General features: G+C 41.0%; 1 protein-coding gene across 1 annotated transcript in view; it reads left to right on the top strand.

The window, feature by feature from the left end:
• Positions 1 to 22,453, top strand: part of FMN1 (formin 1) — a 467,180-nt gene that overhangs the window by 304,511 nt on the left and 140,216 nt on the right. The window contains 4 exon segments of the mRNA XM_021098316.1: positions 4,198 to 4,327; positions 5,779 to 5,925; positions 7,023 to 7,082; positions 10,852 to 10,972. Coding sequence (XP_020953975.1) covers positions 4,198 to 4,327; positions 5,779 to 5,925; positions 7,023 to 7,082; positions 10,852 to 10,972 — 458 coding nt within the window.

Below are 22,453 nucleotides of genomic sequence, written 5' to 3'. Positions count from 1 at the left end.
TCCACCTGTCAGCCAAGTTGCTGCTGTGGCTGTGGGACCACCACCATGTCAGGTGCAGAATACCTCTGCTATACACAGGCTGAAGTTACACCCCCATCGCAGGAATATTAGACTATATTAAGGAAAGAAAAGGAACATCCCTAGTCTGTGGCTCTTGGGAGGGAATTCTGTCCTTTCTCTTTTTATTTTTGCTTTTTTTTTTTTTTTTTTGCTTTTTAGGGCCACACCTGCAGCATATAGGAGTTCCCAGGCTAGAGCTCCAATTGGAGCTGCAGCTACAGGCTTATACCACAGCCACAGCAATGCCAGATCCGAGCCACATCTGCGACCTACACTGTAGCTCATGGCAACGCCAGATCCTTAACCCAATGAACATAGATACCAACCCACATCCTCATGGATACTAGTGGGTTCATAACCCGCTGAGCCCCAATGGGAACTCCTGGGATTTAGTCCTATCTATGGCCCTAAAGTATAGACTAGCCCAAAAGGAAATCAATCCATGAATTTTCATAAATACGCATGGCCTAATGTCCAAAACCCTCTACTTGAGGATATATAAAGAGTTCTTGGAGTTCCTGTTGTGGCTCAGCAGATTAAGAACCCAATGTAGTCTCCATGAGGATGCTTGTTTGATCCCTGGCCTTGCTCAGTGGGTTAAGGATCTGACATTGTCGCAGGTTGTGGCATAGACCACAGATGTGGCTCGGATCTGGTTTTGCTGTGGTTGTGGCATAGGCCTCAGCTGCAGCTCTGATTCGACCTCTAGCCTGGGAACTTCTATATACCATTGGTGTGGCCATAAAAAGAAAAAAAAAAAAAAAAGAGTGCTTATCCTTGACTTTATGGATAGAGTATAAAATTCAGTCAGGGGGTAAGATATTAAGATATTTATCAGACACTTCATAGCCTTTGAAGTAACCTCTACTTCTGAACTTTCTCAGATAAATGGAAAATGGTGCTCTTCCTCAAGATTTTCCATGGCTATTTTTTGGACAGGCAGTGACATAAAATCATATTTTTCACAAATTGGCCTAAGTATTTCATATCTTCATCTTCTACCGGGTGACCAGGCCCAAACCTGGCTTCTTCTCACTGTCCCCTGGGATGGGTCACTACTCTGGTTCTGGCTGCCTTGGTCACCTTCTTCTCACCATTCGCCCCTCTGCATCCATACTGCAGGCCCTCTTACCTTCCTCCTAGAACATTCCAGCTGCTCCCTGCCTCCAATCTGCCCTTCCCTCCAATCAGTCAGCCAGGCCATTGATGGTGCCGTTTTCTAAAATGAAAAACTGTTTAAACACTCCTCTGTTTAAAACCCTTCATTCAGGAGAAGAAGCTTAAACTCTTTATTTTAGAACACGGAGCCCCATTGTCGCTTCTTCTCACCTTCCCCAGGAATATCATTCAGCCTGTCCAGGCTATTGCTGGCAGTTTCCCCCATGCATCCTGCACAAGCACCAGAGGGCTCCAGGAGACCTTGGCTGATGTGGTCCCTACAGGGCTCTGACATTGATACCCTGAGCAGGGCTTCCCTAGCGCCTCATTTAGGTGCCTTCACTGAGAGCATTCATTTTACTCCGTGGTAATGGTGGATTTATTTCTCAGGTGATCAGGAAGGAATTGTGGATAAGTTAGATTCTGTTCTCAGGTCTCAGCATAGTGCCTGACCCACTGTAAAATCTTCACGTCTAAAGACTCAAATCCTTGGTGACTGACGCTTTGGTATTTGAGATAACACATTTGCTACAGTTCTGTCCAAAATAATGGGAAATTTTGGAACTCCCTGTCCCCTTCCAATTCTGGGAATGTGTTTCAGCCCCTTCTCCATCCACAGAACATTGGGGCTTGAAAATTCTCTGAGATCCCTCTTAGTGCAAGCCCTGATTCCAGGAAGACTTTGGTTCCAGGGAACCTTGTAGTTCTATTTTACTCTTTTCTGGGTAATAAAACAGTCGAGTCTGTGGGCAGGGCTCCTCATGTTGGTCCTAACCTCCTTTTTGAAGACTAGCTATAAGCAATTATTTATCCAGCATTTCCTTCTTCTCATTTAAGTTTGCTGTCAATAGCATCTGAATAAATAAGACTTCCCAAGACTCACTACAGGACCAAATGCTGCCCTTCCCACAAACTTTTTATTGCTCTTATTTGTGAAAACTGATGACACCTGATTTCAGTCATAAAGGAATCAATGGTTTAATACTAATTTTGCAAAGAAAGAAATTAGTAAGTGTAATTTTTTGATCTTGTCCTAATTCGGAATTCCCTTGGATCGCCACTTTTGTATTCCCTCACATAGTTTTTGTAATAATCAGTCTTATAGAACTTATTAAAGATGTGTTTTCTTTTATGGGCATTCTTTGCTTCATCTTAGTGTCATTAAAAAAAAAAGTATGACCTGGTAGTAGGGTAAAAAAGAAAAACAGCTGATTATTAGAATCTTATTAAAACCCAAATCTCCCTAAAAGTGAAGAAAAAGAGGTACAGGGTATTAGCTAAGGAAATTTCTTTGGTAATGGAAAGAAGGGGGCTCCAGCTGTGCTCCTATGTAAAAGCTTTCTTGGTAAGAGGTTGCAAAATGTCAAAGTCATGGTGTTGCAGTCTGACTCTGATTTTCAGAACTATCAGTTAATCATCTTTTCAACCCCAAAATGAATTTAGTAGCTGTTAGTGGATTCTCTCCTTTTCTGAATTCCTGTCCAACTCTTTCCATCTATTTTAGTTTATACCCCTTCCTCAGGTGGTTGGCCTAGAGGATAGGTAGCTCTTCCAACTTCAGTTTGCAAAGAGCACCAGTGCCCAGCTGCTCAGACAGTGAGCTTCTGTGTCTCAGTCCATACTCACCTTTAGCTTTTAAGGTCTGTCTTGCCATAGTTTTTAAGAATCTTTGGATCGTGTCCACTTAATGAGTGCCTGCCTTGTTCTGAGCATGGAACTATGAACTCTTGTCTATGCAGGTAAGCTGATGTGGAAAAGTAAACAAATATATAGAGAATAGGACTGTTATAGGACTGTTATTTGCTCTAATTGATGGAGCAAAAAAAATAGTACAAATCTTGCTTCAGAGAAAGATTTTTTTAATCACTTGTCTATAGACATTTGTTTCAGTTCTTCACGTAACCTAGATTAAGATGTCATTAGAGAATGCCGCATTATAAAGGGGGTTTATTATGTGTTTCTTTTCAGACAGTGAGGATTAATGCTTTCCATTGGGGTTTAGTCTTATTTGGAAAGCAAGATATAGTTAACCTGGTTCAGTATACTTGCATTAACTTTCTGTTCTTAAAGTAATTTATTCACCATATGTTTATTCACCATTGTAGAAACTCATTTGATTTTTATACAATTTTAAAAAGTTATTTTCCATTTATGATTATTACAAAACTTTGGCTACATTCCTTGTGTTGTATGTACAATATATCTTTGAGCCTATCATACACCCAATAGTTTGTACCTCACACTCCCCTACTTTTGTATTGTCTCTCCCTCCCTCCCACACTGGTAACCACTAGTTTGTTCTCTATACTTGTGAGTCTGCTGCTTTTTTGTTCTATTCATTAGTTTGTTGTCGTTCTTAAATTCCACATTTAAGTGAACACAGTGCCCTCCAAGTCCATCCATATTGCTGCAGATGGTGAAATTTCATTCTTTTTATGGCTGAATAATATTCCATCTTTTTTAGCCATTCTTCTGTTGATGGACACTTGGGTTGTTTCCTTTTCTTGGCACTGGTAAATAGTGCTGCTATGAATATTGAGGTGCCTGTATCATTTCAAATTGGTGGCTGTTTTTTGACTGTATTCCCAGGAGTGGAATCACTGGGTCATAAGGTAGTTCTATTTTTCAGTTTTTTTGTAGAAATCTCCATACTGTTTTCCACAATGGCACATCCCCACCAACAGGGCATAGGGGTTCCCTTTTTTCCACATCCTTGCCGACATTGGTTGTTTGTGTTCTTTCTGGTAATAGTCATTCTGACAAGTGTGAGGTGACATATTGAAACCTATTTTTAAAAGAGGCTTTATCGTCAACAGTAGAATACATACCCTTGGAGTCCCTGGAGTCTATCTGATACCTTTTAGAATTGTTCAGCTGACATTGTCAAATAAGAAATAGTGGCTCTTTTAATACTGCCCTTTAATTTTCCTTGTTATTATATGTACGGAATCCAGATGCTGATCATTCTTATTTTTACAGATTCTTACATGAGTTAGCCCAGATTCCTAATTTTGCTGAGCGTGCCCAATGCATAATCTTCAGATCTGTCTTCTCGGAGAGTATCAGCGCCTTGCACCGCAAAGTAGAGATCATCACACGGGCTTCAAAGGTATGTTTGCTGTCAATTTAAAGATAGCTTCGCTCTTTTGGGGGTGGAGGGCAGTAAAGGAGGGAGTGGGAGTGAGAAAAATCAACTAGAGTCCCTTTGTGGAAAATTTTGGACTTAAGATTGTATGTTTTTCTGAGTATGATGATCCCGTGAATATGTGTATACATGCAGGTGGGTGAGTAAGAAAGGAGATGCATGCTGGCAAAAGGAGAAAGAGGGAGAAAAAAAAATTATTCCTTTACAGATTTCTTCTCCAGTTGTCCAAATACCTCCCAGTTCACATACTGGCCACTTAAAACCACCCTAAATAGTGTAGTTTGTTTGCTAGGTTGCAAAAGAGATTTGCCCTCGACCAATGCATTGAGGCATTTGAAATAGGTTTACATAGTGAAATAAAAAGATTCTAGAGACTTGATGAATAAAGTAAATGATTATAACAATGAGTGATGAACAAATAAATTTGTGTTGGCTTTACCACACTGTTGTTCATTATAAAGTTAAATTCTAGCACTTGGCTTTTTCTTACAGTGCTCCATGTCCTTAACAAACATGAGGATCCTCCACAAATACTGTAGTGTTTAGTTGCTTATCAGGAGGCATGGGATTTTTTTTCCTTCCACCGTACAAAAGATTTCAATAATAAATATTACCTAAGTATATAATTTGCACCCTCTAATAACACTCTAAAAGGCAGAAGCAGAGTCAGCTTAGAACTGCCCTTGGCTTGCTTTCTTTAGCCTAAAATAAAGGAAACTAAAGTCAATTAAAACTATAGATAAGGGGAAAAGTATCAATTTGAAGAAAATTTGCACATGGAACACAGAGAGATGAAAAACCAAGGAGATGGAGAGCTGAAGAAAACCCCAGGCAGCTCGAAATTGTAAAAGTTAATAGACAAATCAGCAAACACTTCATAAACACAGCCTATGGCCTTGAAGTACATTATTGTAGTTCACCTCTGAGGGTTATTTCCAGGGATAAGGAAGAATAGGCTAGCTATTACATCTACCCAACATTTAATCATGCTGTTTACATAGATACACAGTCCAAAACCAGATCTTCAAATGATCTTAAACCCCTTTCCACTTAAAAGCCATCAAATACAAAGGCTAACTGTAACAACTCTCGATTTTCAATTTCTAAATCCTTTAAAATAAGTACTTAAGAAACAAAACTGGCTGAAAGGAAATATAAATACCAATACGTAATATTCAGTATTAAAACATGCACAGTTTGTCATTCATTGAAAGGATAGAAAATGATGGCTGTTAACGTATTTTTTTAAAGACACTTACGGCTTCAAGAAGTATATATTCCATTTCACCCGATGTAAATCCAGTTGGTAATGGCCAGCACACAGCCTCTGGGGTACTCAGTGAGTATTTGCTGTTGAATGAACGTAGGTACGCTTGGAGTTCAGCTTTTGTAATAATGGGGGTTTGCCTTCCCAGGGCTTGCTGCACATGAAGAGTGTGAAGGATATTTTAGCTCTCATTCTTGCTTTTGGAAATTATATGAATGGAGGAAATAGGACTCGAGGACAAGCAGATGGATATAGCTTAGAAATTCTGCCCAAACTCAAGGACGTCAAAAGTCGGGTATTTATTTATTTTTTGTAATGAATGTCTATGGTCTGCCTATTTTCCTTGTGAACCTTCCATTAAAAAAAAAAAAAAAATGTTCCTGGTTGTTCTATTCACATCTATTCTCCCCCTAACAGTTCATTTTTTCCTTCGATTTCTTTTGAATAAAAATAAGTTTTTCATGTTTGATCTTCTTTTGATGCCCAAGTCCCCAATATTTGTCTGCTCGAAAACACACAATTAGAAGTTGGCCCACCATGAGAGAATAAACAGATAGCCTGCAGTATTAGCTACAGCACAAGGCTCGAGTCTGTCTGAATTTGGTCTTAACTGCTTGTAATTTACTCACTCCTGAGTAGCAGGCAGCATAGAATCCCCAGTAGAGCTGAGCTTTTGCATTATTCTTCAGCCCACAACAATTGGGCTGGGGGGTCTACTGTCAAACCCTCCCAGCCTGATTATCACTTGGCTCCACACCCCTGCAGAGCCACCTCTTTAGAATCAACCAGCCCATATCTGGGCATCCCATGGGGAGCCAGGGGGAGCAGAGGGAGGGGAAACACAGGGGCAAATTAGAATTAGACCCACGTGAACAAGACACAAAGGCTGCCTTGTGGGAGGGCCTGCTCTCCCCTGGCTTCCCAGGGTCATAAAGTGGCCGGGTGTTCCTTTTAAGCCATCCTGATTGTTTTTCACGCCATTAAGAACACACATTTTTTTTGAAAGGTGGGAAGGGAGGGACGGTTTTCTGTTCTAGTCTCTGGTTCCCTTTAGCACTCCCCTCCCTTCTTGGCTTTATGCCAGAAAATATTGGGACAGTGTTGTGCTTGGTTTTGGTTCTTAGCCACTACCTCAGAGGTCTTAGGGATTATCTGTTTCTTTTATTCCCCTCTACAAAGAATAGTGAAAGGTCATTTCTTTGCATAGATGTCCAAAAAATTAAAAGGGTGGGACAAGGGGGAAAGAACAAATTTTGCCAGTCTCAAACAGAATTAGGACCAGGGATCACAAATTAAAAGCATTAGAATTACAAAGTGAGATTTCAGCTCTTTGTATAATATAGCAGAGGCTCATATGAATGATTTTCATTTAAGCTTCTCTTTGAAACCTAGGATAATGGGATTAATCTGGTGGACTATGTCGTGAAATACTACCTGCGTTACTATGATCAGGTAAGAAATGGCATTATGTGGAAAACTACACTAATGGGGTTTCAACTCTTGCACATTGTTGGCATGTAGAAATTGGATGATGGATAGATGGATAAATTTCAAGTCCAACATAGAATATGAGAGCTATCCAGCCTCCTTGGTTTACAGATGGAAACACTGAAGCCAAGAGAATTTAGTTGACTCTTGTAAAGAGAAGCATTATTCAGTGGCACAAATCTCCTGACTCTTAATCCACTCTGTAACACAGCTTCAGAGAGACCCCAAGTTAACCCAGTGCCTTCTGACCAGATTGGGAGGTTCTTTGTGAAATCCATCTCCATTCAGAGTAATTGGTTGTATTAGAAACAAGATTCTGGGATGCAGACCAAAATTTAGAAAATTAAGATGCAGTAATACCCAATACTTTATCAGCCATGTTCATCTGTGAACAAGTTGAAGATGTGGAATTTGAAATTCATCCTCTCTGCTTAGATTCCATTGGCAATTAGAAAGAAAAATTTCTGTGAGAATCCACCTAAGCACAATTTTCTGTGCTTTATTCCTTCTCATTAAATGGAGAACAAGGAGTCCTCACTTTGAGAAGAAAGAGGTAGTGTTGTAAGTTGTTGAGAAACCCAGCCATCCATAAATGGAAAAAGTCTCAGGGAAATGTTGTCAGGAGTCCTGCTTAACTCTCCACAGAAGCGGGAGTTTTTCCTCCGTGCCCTGAGGGAAGAAAAGTAAAGATTCCAGGGTCTTGTTTGCAGAAGGCCTACAGTTTCATGCAGAAGATGGGCTAAGCACTGAAGAAGTCTGTAGTTAGCTTTCCTACCTTCCATGTGGGTTTATCTAATTGTTGTCATGTAACTACCAGCTGGCTTACCATTTCCTTGTATGTAGATAACATTGAACAATTCCCTAGTGTCCCGGCAATGTTCATTGAGGTCCAGAACTTTTTGTAGTTTCATTTTTAGTGTCCATGATGTACGTGCTTGGTAAACACCTGCTGAGTTGTGTGCACTGTAAATATTCACAGGTGGATAATAAGTAGCATCTGTAAAGAACTAGGTGAGAGGTATCTTCTGGTAAAATGGAGCAGGTGTGTTGAACTTCGGGCAGTGTGTGCATACCCAGAGTTCTGAGTGTGCCCCACCAGTGGGGCAGAAGAATTATCCTGAAGAAACCTGAAGTGGCAGTTCTAATTTAAGGTTGGCATGAGCAGATTTACCTTGTGGCATCTGCCTCATCCAAGTGAGATGCACTGTGTAGAAAGGATGAAATTGCTTATGGAATTTGACTCTCATTGAGGAGAGGTGGGATGGACCTCACAGCAGGAAAGCTGACAGATTAGTTTCTAGCATGAGATTGTCCAGTTGAAGAAAAATAAGTCAACATTTGTGTGGTGCTCTCCCAGTTTTCACTGTGCAAAATGCACTTTGCTCAACCAGAGTACAGAATTACGGTATTTATTAAGCAATCCTGTCCCTCTTAGGAGCGTAAATAATGATTTTTGTGGTTAGTGGTGATGACAATTAGCAGAAGAAAGGTGTCTCCTGCTGCAAGCTTCCTTTCACTGATGCCTGATTTTTGGTGTAAGTCTCAGTCTATGTGAAGTTTAAAGAAACCCATGTAGGGCCATGTCTTTTGAACTCTAGTTGAGCAACTTCCTTAAGAGCTACTACCAAGCTGATTTCCTCAACAGCATTTTCTCTTTTTCTAGCTTACCAAAAAAAAAAAAAAAAAAAAAAAAAAAAGTTTTGAAAAACAGAAAGATACTTGCATGAATTCTTCCAGTGTATAGGGTTACCATGGAGTTTTGTGGCAAGCATCTTAGATGCTGTTTCATCTTGATACCTCAGACTAGGGTACCACTTCCATTGTTTATAAAGTAGTAAAGTACATGTCGTGGTCCCTGTGTGGGTTGGAAAATAATTTCTAGGCTCAGAGCGAGGTAAAGAGAAAGATGAGCTTATTGAGACAAGAAATGCTGCTAGCACAGTAGGCTGACTTTCTGATAATCAGGGAAAGGCAACCTCCAGTGGAGGTTTGATGCTGGTTTTTATAGCCGGGGGGTAAGGGAAAGGATGGTAGGGCCTCTGCTGATTGGCCGGGGTCTGAAATTTTCCTCATACCTGCTTGGGCAAGCCATTTCTTTATCAAAAGGGGGAGGAGCAAGCTTGCTAGGGCAAGCCACTTCCTTATCAGGAGAGAGCCAGAGCTGTCCAGAGTGTCAGGTTTTGTGTTTGGGCTGATATGCTGTGGCTTGTGTTCCATAATAAGTAGAGGAAAATAAATAGTACACTCATCACATAAAATATTTTTCCATTCAAATGAGGAAAACCACCCTCTCCTAGCATCCCAAGTGAGGCTAAAGGTCTTAAACGAAGAGGGGAGGGCCTGGGGAATTCTTGAAGAGACCAAGAATTAGATATTTCCTGCCAAAGGTACAAAATTCCCAGAACAGCATTGTATAAGCCTTCTGTAATGGCAGCAAACAAAGTATGTTGGTAGCTAGATAGGGCGTACTTGACCAAGAACAAGATACAGTGCCTACCTTCCTAGTGTTTATAGTCTAGTGGGGAAGACACACAAGCTAACAAGGTGACTTTATGTTACGTGCTGTGATAAGGGTAAGTAGCTGGGCTCTGGGAAACATTCAAGCACCAGAGCTTAGGGGAGATCTTTAAGGAAGTAATACTGTTTTGAGACTTGAAGGAGCAATATGAACAAGGGGGTGTGGGGAGGGGCTGGAGAAAGGTTGGAAAGGGACAGTTTTATAGACAAAGCCTAGAGGCAATAGATTGTGGCCTATTCTATTATTTCATGAAAGTTGAGGAGAAGAAGTTAGAGATAGGAGAAGGGAGAAATCAGGCTGGAGATGGAGACAGAGGCCAGATCATAAAATGCCTTGTAAAGCAGTTTTAGAGTTTGGAATTAGTCCTAATGGCAGTAGGGGAGATGGAATGTGAAGGAAAGCTGGCAGAGGAGGCTGTGTGGAGGGAAGAAAAACGAAAGACTGTCTGAGATATGCAAGATACAAAGCGTACATTTAAACAACTCAAGTAGAGAGCAAGCTGGACGGGAAAAGATATTCGAGGGGAGGCTGATCTCTCAGGGTGCACCCAGGTTGTGGCCCTCGAGATGTTTCTCCACTTAGATCCTCTACTGGGTATGGTTTTAGAGGTAGTCAAAACCCTATCCAGCCATGGCCTTGCAAATACATGCTAAGATAAGCCAAACAGCAGTAGGAAAATCTTTGCAGATGTGCAAAGAATTGCATCACACACTCACGTACGCACACACTTTAAGCTGCAGAGAAAGGTAGGTGAAAGCATACTGGATAATGATTGTTTCTTCTGCTGTGGTGCTGCTAATCCAGCACCTTCTAATTCACACCCATTGGCACACCCCAAAGATGAGTTATCTAATTGCTACCATGTGAAACTCAGTGGGGACTTTCAATTCAAGTAGTTTCATATGTTCTTCCCGTTCCTTTCTCCACGGGAAGAGAGTGGCTGAGATGAGGACATACCTGACCATTTTCTCTCTGATTCAAAAGGCAAAAGAAAACCCAGCCTATGCCATAGCCATGGCCAACTTCAGGGCCAAGAAGACCAAAACATCACTGAGAAAGACACAAAAGCTCTTCAAAGTAATCTGTCCCAAGTGAGGAATAGCAAAGGAACATTGTATGATTCTCATCTGACCATCCAATAAAAGATGGTTTGGAATTTGAACTGAAAGTGGCAACTGGGAAGTATAATGTGCTTTTGTTTACCGTACATTCTAGGAAGCAGGAACAGAAAAGAGCGTTTTCCCCCTGCCTGAACCACAAGATTTCTTTCTGGCCTCCCAAGTCAAATTTGAAGACCTTGTAAAAGATTTGCGAAAACTGAAGAGACAACTAGAAGGTAACAGGAACTGTTTTATTATGATGATAATAGATAAGATTTTTAACTGATTTAAGGGGGATTGTTTCTCTCTGGCTCATGGAATGGAGTTGGTGAGAGTTGCTACAATATACTCCCGTCCTCATGAAACTTTCCATCTCTATGTCCTATTTGGAGGCACTGTATTTACATACACATCTCTCTATTTTACTAGTGTTAATTAGTGCTTATTTATCTGCATCCTGTTGTACCTACATTTTCCAATGTATAGTAGATAAAATCTTAATAACAGCAATCTTTTGAATTCTTACTGTTGTGCTATAGGATTCTTCTAACAATCCAAATAAGCAGGAACTACACTAACCCCATTTTATAGATGAGAAAAGTGAGGCTTAGAAAAGCTTTTTCACATAGCCAGTGAGAGGCAGGTCAGGTCTGATTAGAAAATCTCATGCATTGCATTTTCTAAGTTAGTTTACTCTGCTGCCTTTCTCTCTCTCTCTCTCTCACACACACACTCTTACTCTCGCTCTGGCATACACATACATCCCTATATGTTTGGTTTATATATATGAGTCTAATAATGATAGCAAGACCCATTCTATTTTAGTTGCATTTACATTTTTAATTATCCAAAGCAAAATGCTGAAAGCCCTCTTTGGCTTTTTTAAAAGGTGAAAATATGTCTCTCTTGGGCAGGAATTTTCCTTTGGCATTTCTCGAGTCTTGTGTTTTCACTGTGGAGACATCTCCTTGTCCAAGAATATAAATACTTGCCTTGGAGCTTGTATAACTCCAATTGAAGAGCTCTACAGAGGATTTAGGGAGCGTGTTAATGTGGAAATGGAGCCCAGCGCGCCAAAAGCAGAGCTTGAGGAAATGAAGAGCTTGCACCAGGAATATTTTTACACGAAGACATAAAATAAACATTTTCAAAATGTTTATTGTGAAAGAGTGCTCAGAAATCTAAGTCTTAGACAGAGGACAGCTTGGAAATGGAAGTAAAATGGGAAAGATCTACTCCTGGTGCAGGGAGAGCCATTTATTTTTACTTTGGGCGTAAAACTTGCTTAAATAAGGATAGTGGTTACAAGTGAATATTTTTACCTTGTAAATTATTTTTAAAGGAACATGTGGATTTCTTTTCTTTTTTTTTTTTTTTTCTCCTCCCGTTGACGTGGGCGAGGAGCGTCAATTCAACCAAATGGATACTTGGTTCTGGAATGTGATACGTGAACTTGTGATCATTCTTTTCCCTCTCCTGGAAAACCGACAGTTTTATCCTTGACTAAGATGAGGGGCTTGATGCTTATGGAAAGAGAGTGGAGTAAGCCATCACGTGGCAGTTTTGTCTGTCCCTCTCCAGTGGCAGAATTAGGTCCAGTCATTAGGGTGGCTTTTGCAGTAGCACAGAAGACCTGTGCTTCTTGGGGCCGTGACCATCCCTGAGTGCCCATCCCCTCTCATCCCCCAGCCCTTGGGAACCCTGTGGCCTTCCCTTGCCTATAATCTTGGGGGCAGAAACCTGATCTATGTTGGATCTTTCCTCTTTGCCTGCCTTCCTGCCATAGGCTGCCTTTTTCAGGCATCCCAGCTCAGCTTCATCCCTTTGATGCCTTGTGTGGACGATGGTAAAGAATAAGGACTTAAGAAGAGTGAATTAGGGTGTTCCCATCATGGCTCAGCAGTAACAAATCTGACTAGTATCCATGAAGATGTGGGTTCGATCCCTGGCTTCACTCCGTGGGGTAAGGATCTGGCGTTGCTGTGAGCTGCAGCGTAGATCACAGATGTGGCTTGGATCTGGTATTGCTGTGGCTGCAGTGTAGGCTGGTGGCTACAGCTCCAATTTGACCCCCTAGCCTGGGAACTTACATATGCCGTAGGTGCGGCTCTAAAAAGACAAAAAAAAAAAAAAGAAGTGTGAATTAGGGCAGTGGAGAGACAGGAGTTCCTCCAGAGCTGTGCCCTGGGGTAGACTGTATTTCCCTAGGGAGACCCATAGGGTCATCCCAGACCTCTCCACAGTCACAGTTTCCTTAGGTAGCTGTAAGGAAAGATAAGAACTTCTGAAGCTGGAGGAGCTACCTTCTGAAGGAAAACTGAACATTACCTTGGTTCTTTTTCTTTTTTGCTTTGGATGTCACCAGGAGACATGTGGACCGCAAAGGCAAACGAGGAAACTGGGGCCGCCCCCTCCCCATGCTGAATATTTAAACAAAAATGCCCTGCTAATCTTTAGAGATGCCAGTGTTTTTCATACATGAAAGGTACCTAGTAAATATTTAAAGAAAATACAGACCGTGGGTTCTCTAATGAATTTCTTTTTCTTCTGAATCCCATCTGGCAAGATGGCCAGAGCCGTGGCGGCCCGTTTCATCTCACACGCCCATTCAGGCTTCAGCCCCTTTTCCATAAGGCCTTGGTGGGAGCCTAGGTTGAATGTTTAATTGAAGAGGACATAATTTTCACACATACAGCAAAGATCTGATGAGGCTTTGAGGTTTATTGTAGCCATTAAAATGTCGTGGCTGCTGGCAAAACCCCAGAAAATGTCTAAAGCTAAACCAGATGTGATTAGCAAATTTCGAGAAGGCTCAGGCCCTCGTTCTCCAGGCAGGTCCAGCCTGTTAAAAGAACATTGTGTTGAGTAGGAAGAGCAGCACCTAAACACCAGGGTGTGAGTTAAACTATGGCTGTTGGCTGTATGGATGTCACTGATAGAAGGAGAGGTGGTCAAAAGCATCTTTCCTAGAGATGAGAACATCCAACCGCCTCCTTATGTGGGGAAGCATAGCAAGTGATGGAGGACAAGAGCTTCTTCTACGGTTTATTTCATGATTATGATCCGGTGCTTTACATATATCATCTCTTTAATGCCCCTCCCCCTTTTTGGGTCTTTTTAGGGCTGCACCCACAGCATATGAAAGTTCCCAGGCTAGGGGTTGAATCGGAGCTGCAGCTACCAGCCTACACCACAGCCACAGCAACTCAGGATCCGAGCCTTGTCTTCGACCTATACCACAGCTCAAGGCAACGCCAGATCCTTAACCCACTGAGCGAGGCCAGGGATCGAACCCGAGTGCTCATGGATACTAGTCAGGTTTGTTACCGACGAGCCACAGTGGAATTCCTAGTGCCTTATTACAACGACCCCATGAAGCAGATATAGTTACGCATCTTTCCTAAGAGGAGGAAACCAAAGTTCAGGTGCTCAGGTGACTTGCCAAGTTACTTCACAGATGATGACCTAGCCACCCTTTGAAACTGACTCTCAGGCCAGTACTTGAGACTTGGTGTGCCTTGGGTCCAGAAGTCCGCTTATCTGACCAGAGAGCACAGCAGAAAGATAGGTATCCAAGGCATAAAGCCGCACAAAGATACGAATGACAGAAAGAGTTCCTGGATGTGTGCCCATGAGTGCAAGGGCGCACACATACACACATTCCTAGGACCATATATATAGACACTCAGATCAGAGGGAGACATAGGAAGGACCTTAGTTTGCCTGGGGGTTACAAGGGGAGGACATGGGAGAGATGGGTATAGAAGCAAACGGTACTGCACAGGATTAAGAGCTCAGATTTCAGGAGCTCCTGCCATGGTGCAGTGGGCTGAGAATCTGACTACAGGGATTGTGGCTCAGATTCAATCCCTGGCCTGAGAATTTGCATATGCTGCGGGCTCAGCCATAAAAAACAAAACAAAACATCTCAGTGTCTTGAATCTGATTTGTACTTTCTGCCAGCTTGGTGAAAGCAAGCTCTTGTCAAGTAATGTAATCATAAAAATATAACTTCACCTGTAAAATAGGACAATTATAACACCTGCATCCTAGGAGGTGATGGATGCACAGTCACTTAGGGGGACTAGGGACACAGAACTTTTACTGGAATACAGACACCTTGTAGAATCAGGCCCACCTTTTTGAGGGCCCAACTGGCTATGTTTGTGGAGAATCTAAGTCCCGGAGCACTCTCTAAACCAAGCTCTCAGTGCTAGGATATATGATCCATATCTTGTCTACCACTCTACATCCCTTAATGAGACACTAATTTTCATTTCCCTGGTACTTTTTTTTTTTCTTTTTCTTTTTTGGCTGCCCTGCAGCAGCACATGGAGTTCCAGGGCCAGGGATCAGATTCAGGCTGCAGTGGTGACCTATGCTGCAGCTATGCAGCTATGGCAATGCCAGATTCTTAACCCACTGTGCCAGGCCAGGGATTGAACCTATGCCCTAGTGCTCCAGAGATGCTGCTGATCCTGTTGTGCCACTGCAGGAACTCCACTTCCCTGGTACTTTGAAAAAAAAAATATATATATATACACACACACACATATATACATATACATACATACATATATATATACATACATACACACACATATATATACATACACACACATATATATACATACACACACACACACACACACACACACACACACACACACGTTACCTGGGAGCAAACAACAGGAATATCTGCTCTCTCCCTTGTTCCTCGACCTGGTTTGCTAGCCAGAACTTGGAAGGTTTTCTTACCAATCCATGTGCAGGAGGCAGAATAATGGCTCTGAAAGACAGCCAACTCTGACCCCTGCAATCTGTGAAAGTGTTACCTTACATGGCAAAAAGGGACTTTGCCGACTTGGAGATGCAGTGCAGAGATTATGCTCGACTGTCCAAGTGGGCCTAATCTAATCACACTGATCTTTAAAATGACTCTTTGGAAGCTGACAACTTTCTTTCTCTGTTGTCAGAGGGAGATAGTACAGTAGAGTGATCAGAGAGATGCAGTGTTGCTGGCTTTGAAGATGTTGGAAGTGGGCAATTAACCTAGGAATGTGGGAAGCCTCTAAAACTGGGAAAGGCAAGGATTCTCCCTAGATCCTCTGGAAGGGAATGTAGCCCTTGTCAACACCTTGATTTCAGCTCAGAGAGGCTCATGTCAGACTTCAAACATACAGAACTATGAGGCAATATAATTGCATTCTTTTGAGCCACTTAAGTTTGTGGTAATTTGTTATAATAGTAAGAAGAAACAAACACACCATGCAATGCCTTCTTTCTGATTATGCCATTTAATACCATTCACGCACACATGTATACACACACACACACACACACGCGTGCGCGCGCGCGCTGAGGCCATAGATGTAGGATTCCCCAAGTAGTGGCACTCACCAGTATTGCGTGAACTGTGAATTGACGCTCTCTAAAAAAAGACCTGTAATCTAATAAGCCTAGAAAAGCTCTATACTAAAAACAAATCACAGGGACCCAGTGTACATGAGCTTATTAAAGGCTCTAGGATGTCCCACAGTAAAACAAAACAAAACAATTTAACCCTTTTAAAGCAGAATTTCTCAACTTAAAACATGAAACATTGGAGTTTTTTTCACTGGATATACTTAATGTATGTTGCAGAATATGTACTCTGTACAATACAGTTTAAGAAAAAGGGATGTTGATATTACTATCAATTTTCAATATAAAGAACACCATTGTTGGTTAAATGGTCATGACTGGGTGACCTTAATAGGAATAACTGTGATGAACAGGGTATGGCCTTTGCCCTGTAAGAGTGCTTTTCAAACTTCCTGGCTACATTGTCCTTACTGGGCTTGTTATCCATATAAGCAAAGCTGGTACACTAGGTCAAATTCTCTGATGTCTTGATGCTTGAAAGCCAAAATGAATAACTTTAGTGTTGTTCAAAATTACTCCAGTATCCCTGCCTCCCCCTCCCCAATACACATTTGTACATGATCCTGTGATCATATTTTATTAAGAAAAATTCTTTCTGGCTTTCAGAGGAGGAAAGCCAAATTTTTGTTGTTGTTGTTGAAATGAGACGGGAGTTCTTCAAATAGGTGTTGAGAAGCCAACCTATTGTGAAAAGTTTAAGGGTAAAAATAAATTGCCCGTATTAGCTAACAAGAGTAACTTACTATCCTCTATCATTAAGGGTGGCCTATTTAATCAATATGCTACATAGTAAATCTTGCCTTGAAAATGATGCATCATTAGCCCTGATATTACACATACAAATTGGGAAAATGTCATCAGTAATTAACCCTCAGTGTAAGGTAACCAAACTTGTTTGAGAATGTTGGCAGAGATATAAAAGAGAGAGAATGTGTGTCTGTGTGTGTTCGTGTACTTTTCAAGAGAATTCTGATGATGTTCTTTTCTCTAAATATTTAAGACTATATATTTGAACATGTCCTTTCTTATATGCCATTTAGAAATATTTGGGAAAACACTCATACAGTTTTGGAAAGGCAAGGAGTCTCTGTTGACTTTTTTGATATCTGTTATCACTCTGTAAATGTTTATCCTTCAAATGTTTATCCTGAAATGTTAACTCTTCTAAGCCTTCTCTGAATGAGATGCTGTGTGAAACGCATAGTCCAGGCATTCAACAAATGTTAGAATCTTCATTCTAAGTTTGAATGGAACTAATAGCTCTAACTTTACGTTGAAGTACATCCATAACCTCTTTAGACATTTTCAATCCCGGCATCCTTATTTCAGTGGAGTGACCAGGTTAGGCCAGAAGGGTCCAAATGAAACTTTGTTTTATACAACAGTGGTACCTTCATATTCTACCTCAAAGGCTGAGTTGCAGGAAGATGTAAAATCATGCATACATGAAAGTACCGGTTCAAGAAAGAGAGGCATTTGGGGGTTTTTTTGGTGGAGTTCCTAAACTAGAGTCAACATGTCTTTCAGATGAAGATGGCAGATGGAACTCATTCATTTAGCTCCACTCATTTCTAAAAGCCGACCTCCCCAAAATAACACTTAGGTTATTTAGAGGCACACAGTCAATACCAATAAATATAATCAGCTAAGAGAGGAGGGATTAAGGAGGGAGCCACACACACACCTATACATAGAAAAACAGGAAATGAGAACATTTTTATGTGGTGGTTTCTCATGGCCCTGGGCAGAAACTGGTTTGGTGGCAATAGTTTAACAATTTGGATATGCATATGAAATTGTACAATTAAAACCAGGTTCAAAGATATGAGTTACAGTCACCTCTCAACTATAGGTGGCTAGATTAAGGATTAGAGATAGTTGTTAAAAAGTTAATACATTATTTCTAGCATGAACCACCGTAAGTCTGCTATACTGTTTACATGTTAGAAAACCTTCCCTATTGGAAACTACATGGTGAGCAATTGACTACCTACCGTTTGGTGGAAACAGTCTTCATCCTTGCTGTTTAGCTCACTCAAGAGCAAGTTAAGTGTCTGGGCAAATATATCAGTGAGGTAATATTAGTGAGGCGATGATGCAGTTTGGGGTGCTGAACGCTGATGGGGTCGAGGAAGGAAGTCACCTGTGGGAAAATTGGTATCCCCAGTGATGGAGGGAGGGCAGAGGGATAGAGCTTGCACTTCATCCTGCCCTTGACCACTTTTTTTTTTTTCATTTTTGATTGGTGTTATTTGTGGTATCCTTCCCTCTTCCTATTACTGTGGTTAATCAAGAGTTGACAGAAGTGAGGAGAAATGCTAGTAACTGGTGTTGCTGATCCACAAAGGAATATTCAAGTTTTACCACTGGGGTGGGGGGGAAGGGTCCTGTTCTGGCTCCACTGCCCAAGTCTTTACTAACAACTATCCTCTTGGCCTGTCTCCCTCACAGCCATGTTGGTGCCTCCCCAGTCAGGATCTGTTCACCACTTGGATGAGAGGTGGCCTTTTGCAGATTTAGTCAGTGCTGTTGAGCCCAAAACAGAACTTAAGTGATAGCCTGTTGATATCATCACAAGAGGCTAAAAAAGACAATTTGAAGAAGGTCCGCAGTTGGCTGTGCCTTTGAGTTTGCAATAGAAACAGTTGGAACCTGCCAAACAGTGGGGGTTGGGGGCTCCAGTGGAACATTCTGCCCCCAGTGTGTGCATTTATGGGGATACACTTAGCATTGCCAGATCTATTAAATAAAATTCAAGAGGCCCCATTCCATCTGAGTTTCAGATAAATAAGACTTTTTAAAAAATTAATATGTTTCAAATATTACATGGGACACACTTATACTAAAAAAATTATTCCTTATTTATCTCAAATTCATGTTTAACTTGATGTCCCATCTTTTATCTGGTGTATCTCTAGAGAACTTAAAAGCAGTAATAAAACCAACTAAAAGTTGGCTCAATTTTTTTTACCATGATGCACTGGCCATCATAACCTCATTATCTCAGTGATTAAGTCCTTGTCCCTTGCAAGGATGGACTGTGGGACACAGGTATAGTGAACATGTCCAGGGGTGTGGTGCATGGCCATTTCCAGCATCACTAATGACAGCAGATACCCTTTGAGGAGCACTTTCTAAATAGCAGCAAATCTGCTTCCATGATTTCTGTTTCTTAAAACTAGTCTTATAGAAATCCAACATGCATTTTAACAGTAAGGAGGTTGAAGCAACTTTGCCAACTAATGACAAAACAGATTTAGGAGTTCCCTTCATGGCTCAGCAGAAATGAATCTGACTAGCATCCATGAGGATGCAGGTTCAATCTCTGGCCTCACTCAATGGGTTATGGATCCGGTGTTGCCATGAGCTGTGGTGTAAGTCTCAGACACGGCTCGGATCCTGCATTGCTGTGGCTGTGATGTAGGCCGGCAGCTGTAGCTCTGATTCGACCCCTAGCCTGAAAACCTCCATATGCCTTGGGTTCGGCCCTAAAAGACAAAAATTAAAAAAAGTAAAATTTTAAAAACCCTGAGATTTAAAGCAGGTTTAGCTGATTACAAAGCTTATGCCCTTTCCACTGTACCATGCTTTCTTTTGCTGTCTGTATGTCCACCCCTCAAGCACTAAGAGTGTGATTGGAATGATAAAGTTTGAAGAGTAAGCCCCACTTAGTTCTCTAGCTCTTCCTCTTAGAGGACTGGAAATAATTGTTGGATTGAATTTTGGCTTTTTCTTATCTTATAACCACTCAACTCATCTACCTGTTAGGATTTTTATCCTCCTCTGTTCTGCCTGTTGATCTCTTTTGGTTTCTCAATCTCTTTCAGTTTCTCTGGCATACTCACTCTTTCTGTCTCTCTTTTTCTCTCTGACTGTTAATTACTTAGCCTCTGTTTTATTCCTTCACTACCCAGAGGATTAGCAAACTAATCTGATGGAGTCAGCCAGACAAATAGCAGAGTCCTGCAGGCCCATCCCAAGGTAACCTCCATGGTTTGGGTTCCATCACTGCCACTTCTGTTTGTGAACATTACATGGAGTTAGGGTTCTGATGTAGATGAGAAGGCAGGGGAACCTTCCATAACATGTCAGTTCGCACAGACCTTTGCTTCTGTGCTTGGAACCAGCTCTGATTCTGCAAGATAAATGACTTCTATCTCTACAAGATAAATGACTTCATCAAATGGCCTTCCCTCCATAAAAGGGTAGTGTTCTTTAAGAGAAGAAGAAAAGAGAAAAGTAGATTTCAGCATGAGGGTGCATATTTTCTTGATTACTCATTTCAGCCAGATCCATAGGCAGTCTGGCTCTAGTAAGAAGGGAAAAAAGACTGGAAAAGTTCAGGACGGTTTCTGAGAAAAGATGGCCATTTGAACACTCACGTAGGATTTCAGTTCCTCTTGAAAATTGCTAAGCCAATAGAAGAGAGTTCTTTTAAAACATAAGATAATAGAATAAGAGGGAAAACCATAGCTACAACATTTCTGAAACTCAAAAAGTAGATGGGCAAGTGGTAAATGAATTAGCCAACTAAAAAAGCTGAATGCTAATCCAGGAGTGGAGAAAGATGAGAAGCACACCAATTTTTACCACTATACTCCTACACATATATACATAAGTTCATACATATACATATATAAACATTCATATATATATTCAGCCATAGTAAGTCAATGAAGCCATTTAAGAAAATTTCTCAAAATGAGGAACACAAGTTCCTAATTTTATTTTTATTTTTTAAAATTTATACAATGATTTTTTTTCCCATTATAGCTGGTTTACAATGTTCTGTCAATTTTCTCCTGTACGGCATGGTGACCCAGTTACACACACATGTATACATTCATTTTTCCTCACATTATCATGCTCCATCATGAGTGACTAGATATAGTTCCCAGTGCTACACAGCAGGATCTCATTGCTAATCCATTCCAAAGGCAATAGTCTGCATCTATTAACCCCAAGTTCCCAAGTAAAAACTACCATGAGATACCACCTCACACCAGTCAGAATGGCCATCATTAATAAGTCCACAAATAGCAAATGCTGGAGGGGGTGTGGAGAAAAGGGAACCCTCTTGCACTGTTGGTGGGAATGTAAACTGGTACAACCACTATAGAGAACAGTATGGAGATACCTTAGAAAACTATACATAGAACTACCATATGACCCGGCAATTCCATTCTTGGGCATAAATCCAGACAAAAGTTTCCTTAAAAAAGACACATGCACATGCATGTTCATTGCAGCGCTATTCACAATAGCCAAGACATGGAAACAACCCAACTGTCCATTGACAGATGACTGGATTAGGAAGATGTGGTATATGTACACAATGGAATATTACTCAGCCATAAAAAAGAACAAATTCCTAATTTTGAAAGGCCCAAAGAGATTTTAGCACAATGAAATAAAACAGATCCATATCATTAGTAGAACATTTCAGGATACTCAGAAAAAAAGAAAGCTTATCCACTTTTAGAAGGGGAAGAGTAGATGGTGGGATGTGGGAACAAAGTACCCAGAGAATCAAGAAGCAGAATGGCTACAGACTTTTCAATCGCAATGCGAGAAGCTAGCAATAGATCAAAATACTAAAGGAAAATTATTCTCAATCCAGAATCTTCTATTCACTAAATTATCCTTCATATAGGAGGGCAGACTAAAAATATTTTCAGACTGGAAGTTTTTTTAAAAAAAAAAAAATCTCCTGTGCATCCATCCTCAGGATGCTACTGGAAATGTGTGTTACCATGAAATAGGACTGCAAAGGTGACAGAAAATGAAAAATCCAACAGAGAGGGGAGGTTAAGGGCTACTGCAGGAGAGACAGCCTAAAATGATAGCCAGGCACGGAGAGCAAACATTCCAGATTCGATCAGGTCAAAAGAATCATAGAGAAGATTCTTGAGGAACATACAGTTTTTTTTTTCTGGCTGAGTCCATGGCATGTGGAAGTCCCTGGGCCAGGGATCCAACTCACGCCATAGCCGTGATAATGCTGGACCTTAACCCAGGGAACTCCAAGAATATACAATTAATACATTTGATGTAACTGAATGTTTTGACAGGATTTACACAGCTATGAACACATTTGGAGTTCTCTTAGTAATAGGTACATAGAAGATAGCAGATTAGGGGGCAAAATCACTCATTCTGTGAGAGAGTTTTGGGGAGAATGTTTAGGACAAGCAAATTAATCAAAATTTACATATGTCAGCTGGGGCTGGAGGTTGTTTCTGCAAAGTCATAATAATGGCAGCACTGAGTACTAATTTAACCAAGTCATGATT

Source organism: Sus scrofa, chromosome 1, assembly GCF_000003025.6.
Source record: "Sus scrofa isolate TJ Tabasco breed Duroc chromosome 1, Sscrofa11.1, whole genome shotgun sequence".
Lineage (NCBI taxonomy): Eukaryota > Metazoa > Chordata > Mammalia > Artiodactyla > Suidae > Sus > Sus scrofa.
The sequence above is the reverse complement of the archived record's forward strand: the minus strand, read 5'-3'. Positions and strand labels throughout refer to the sequence as shown.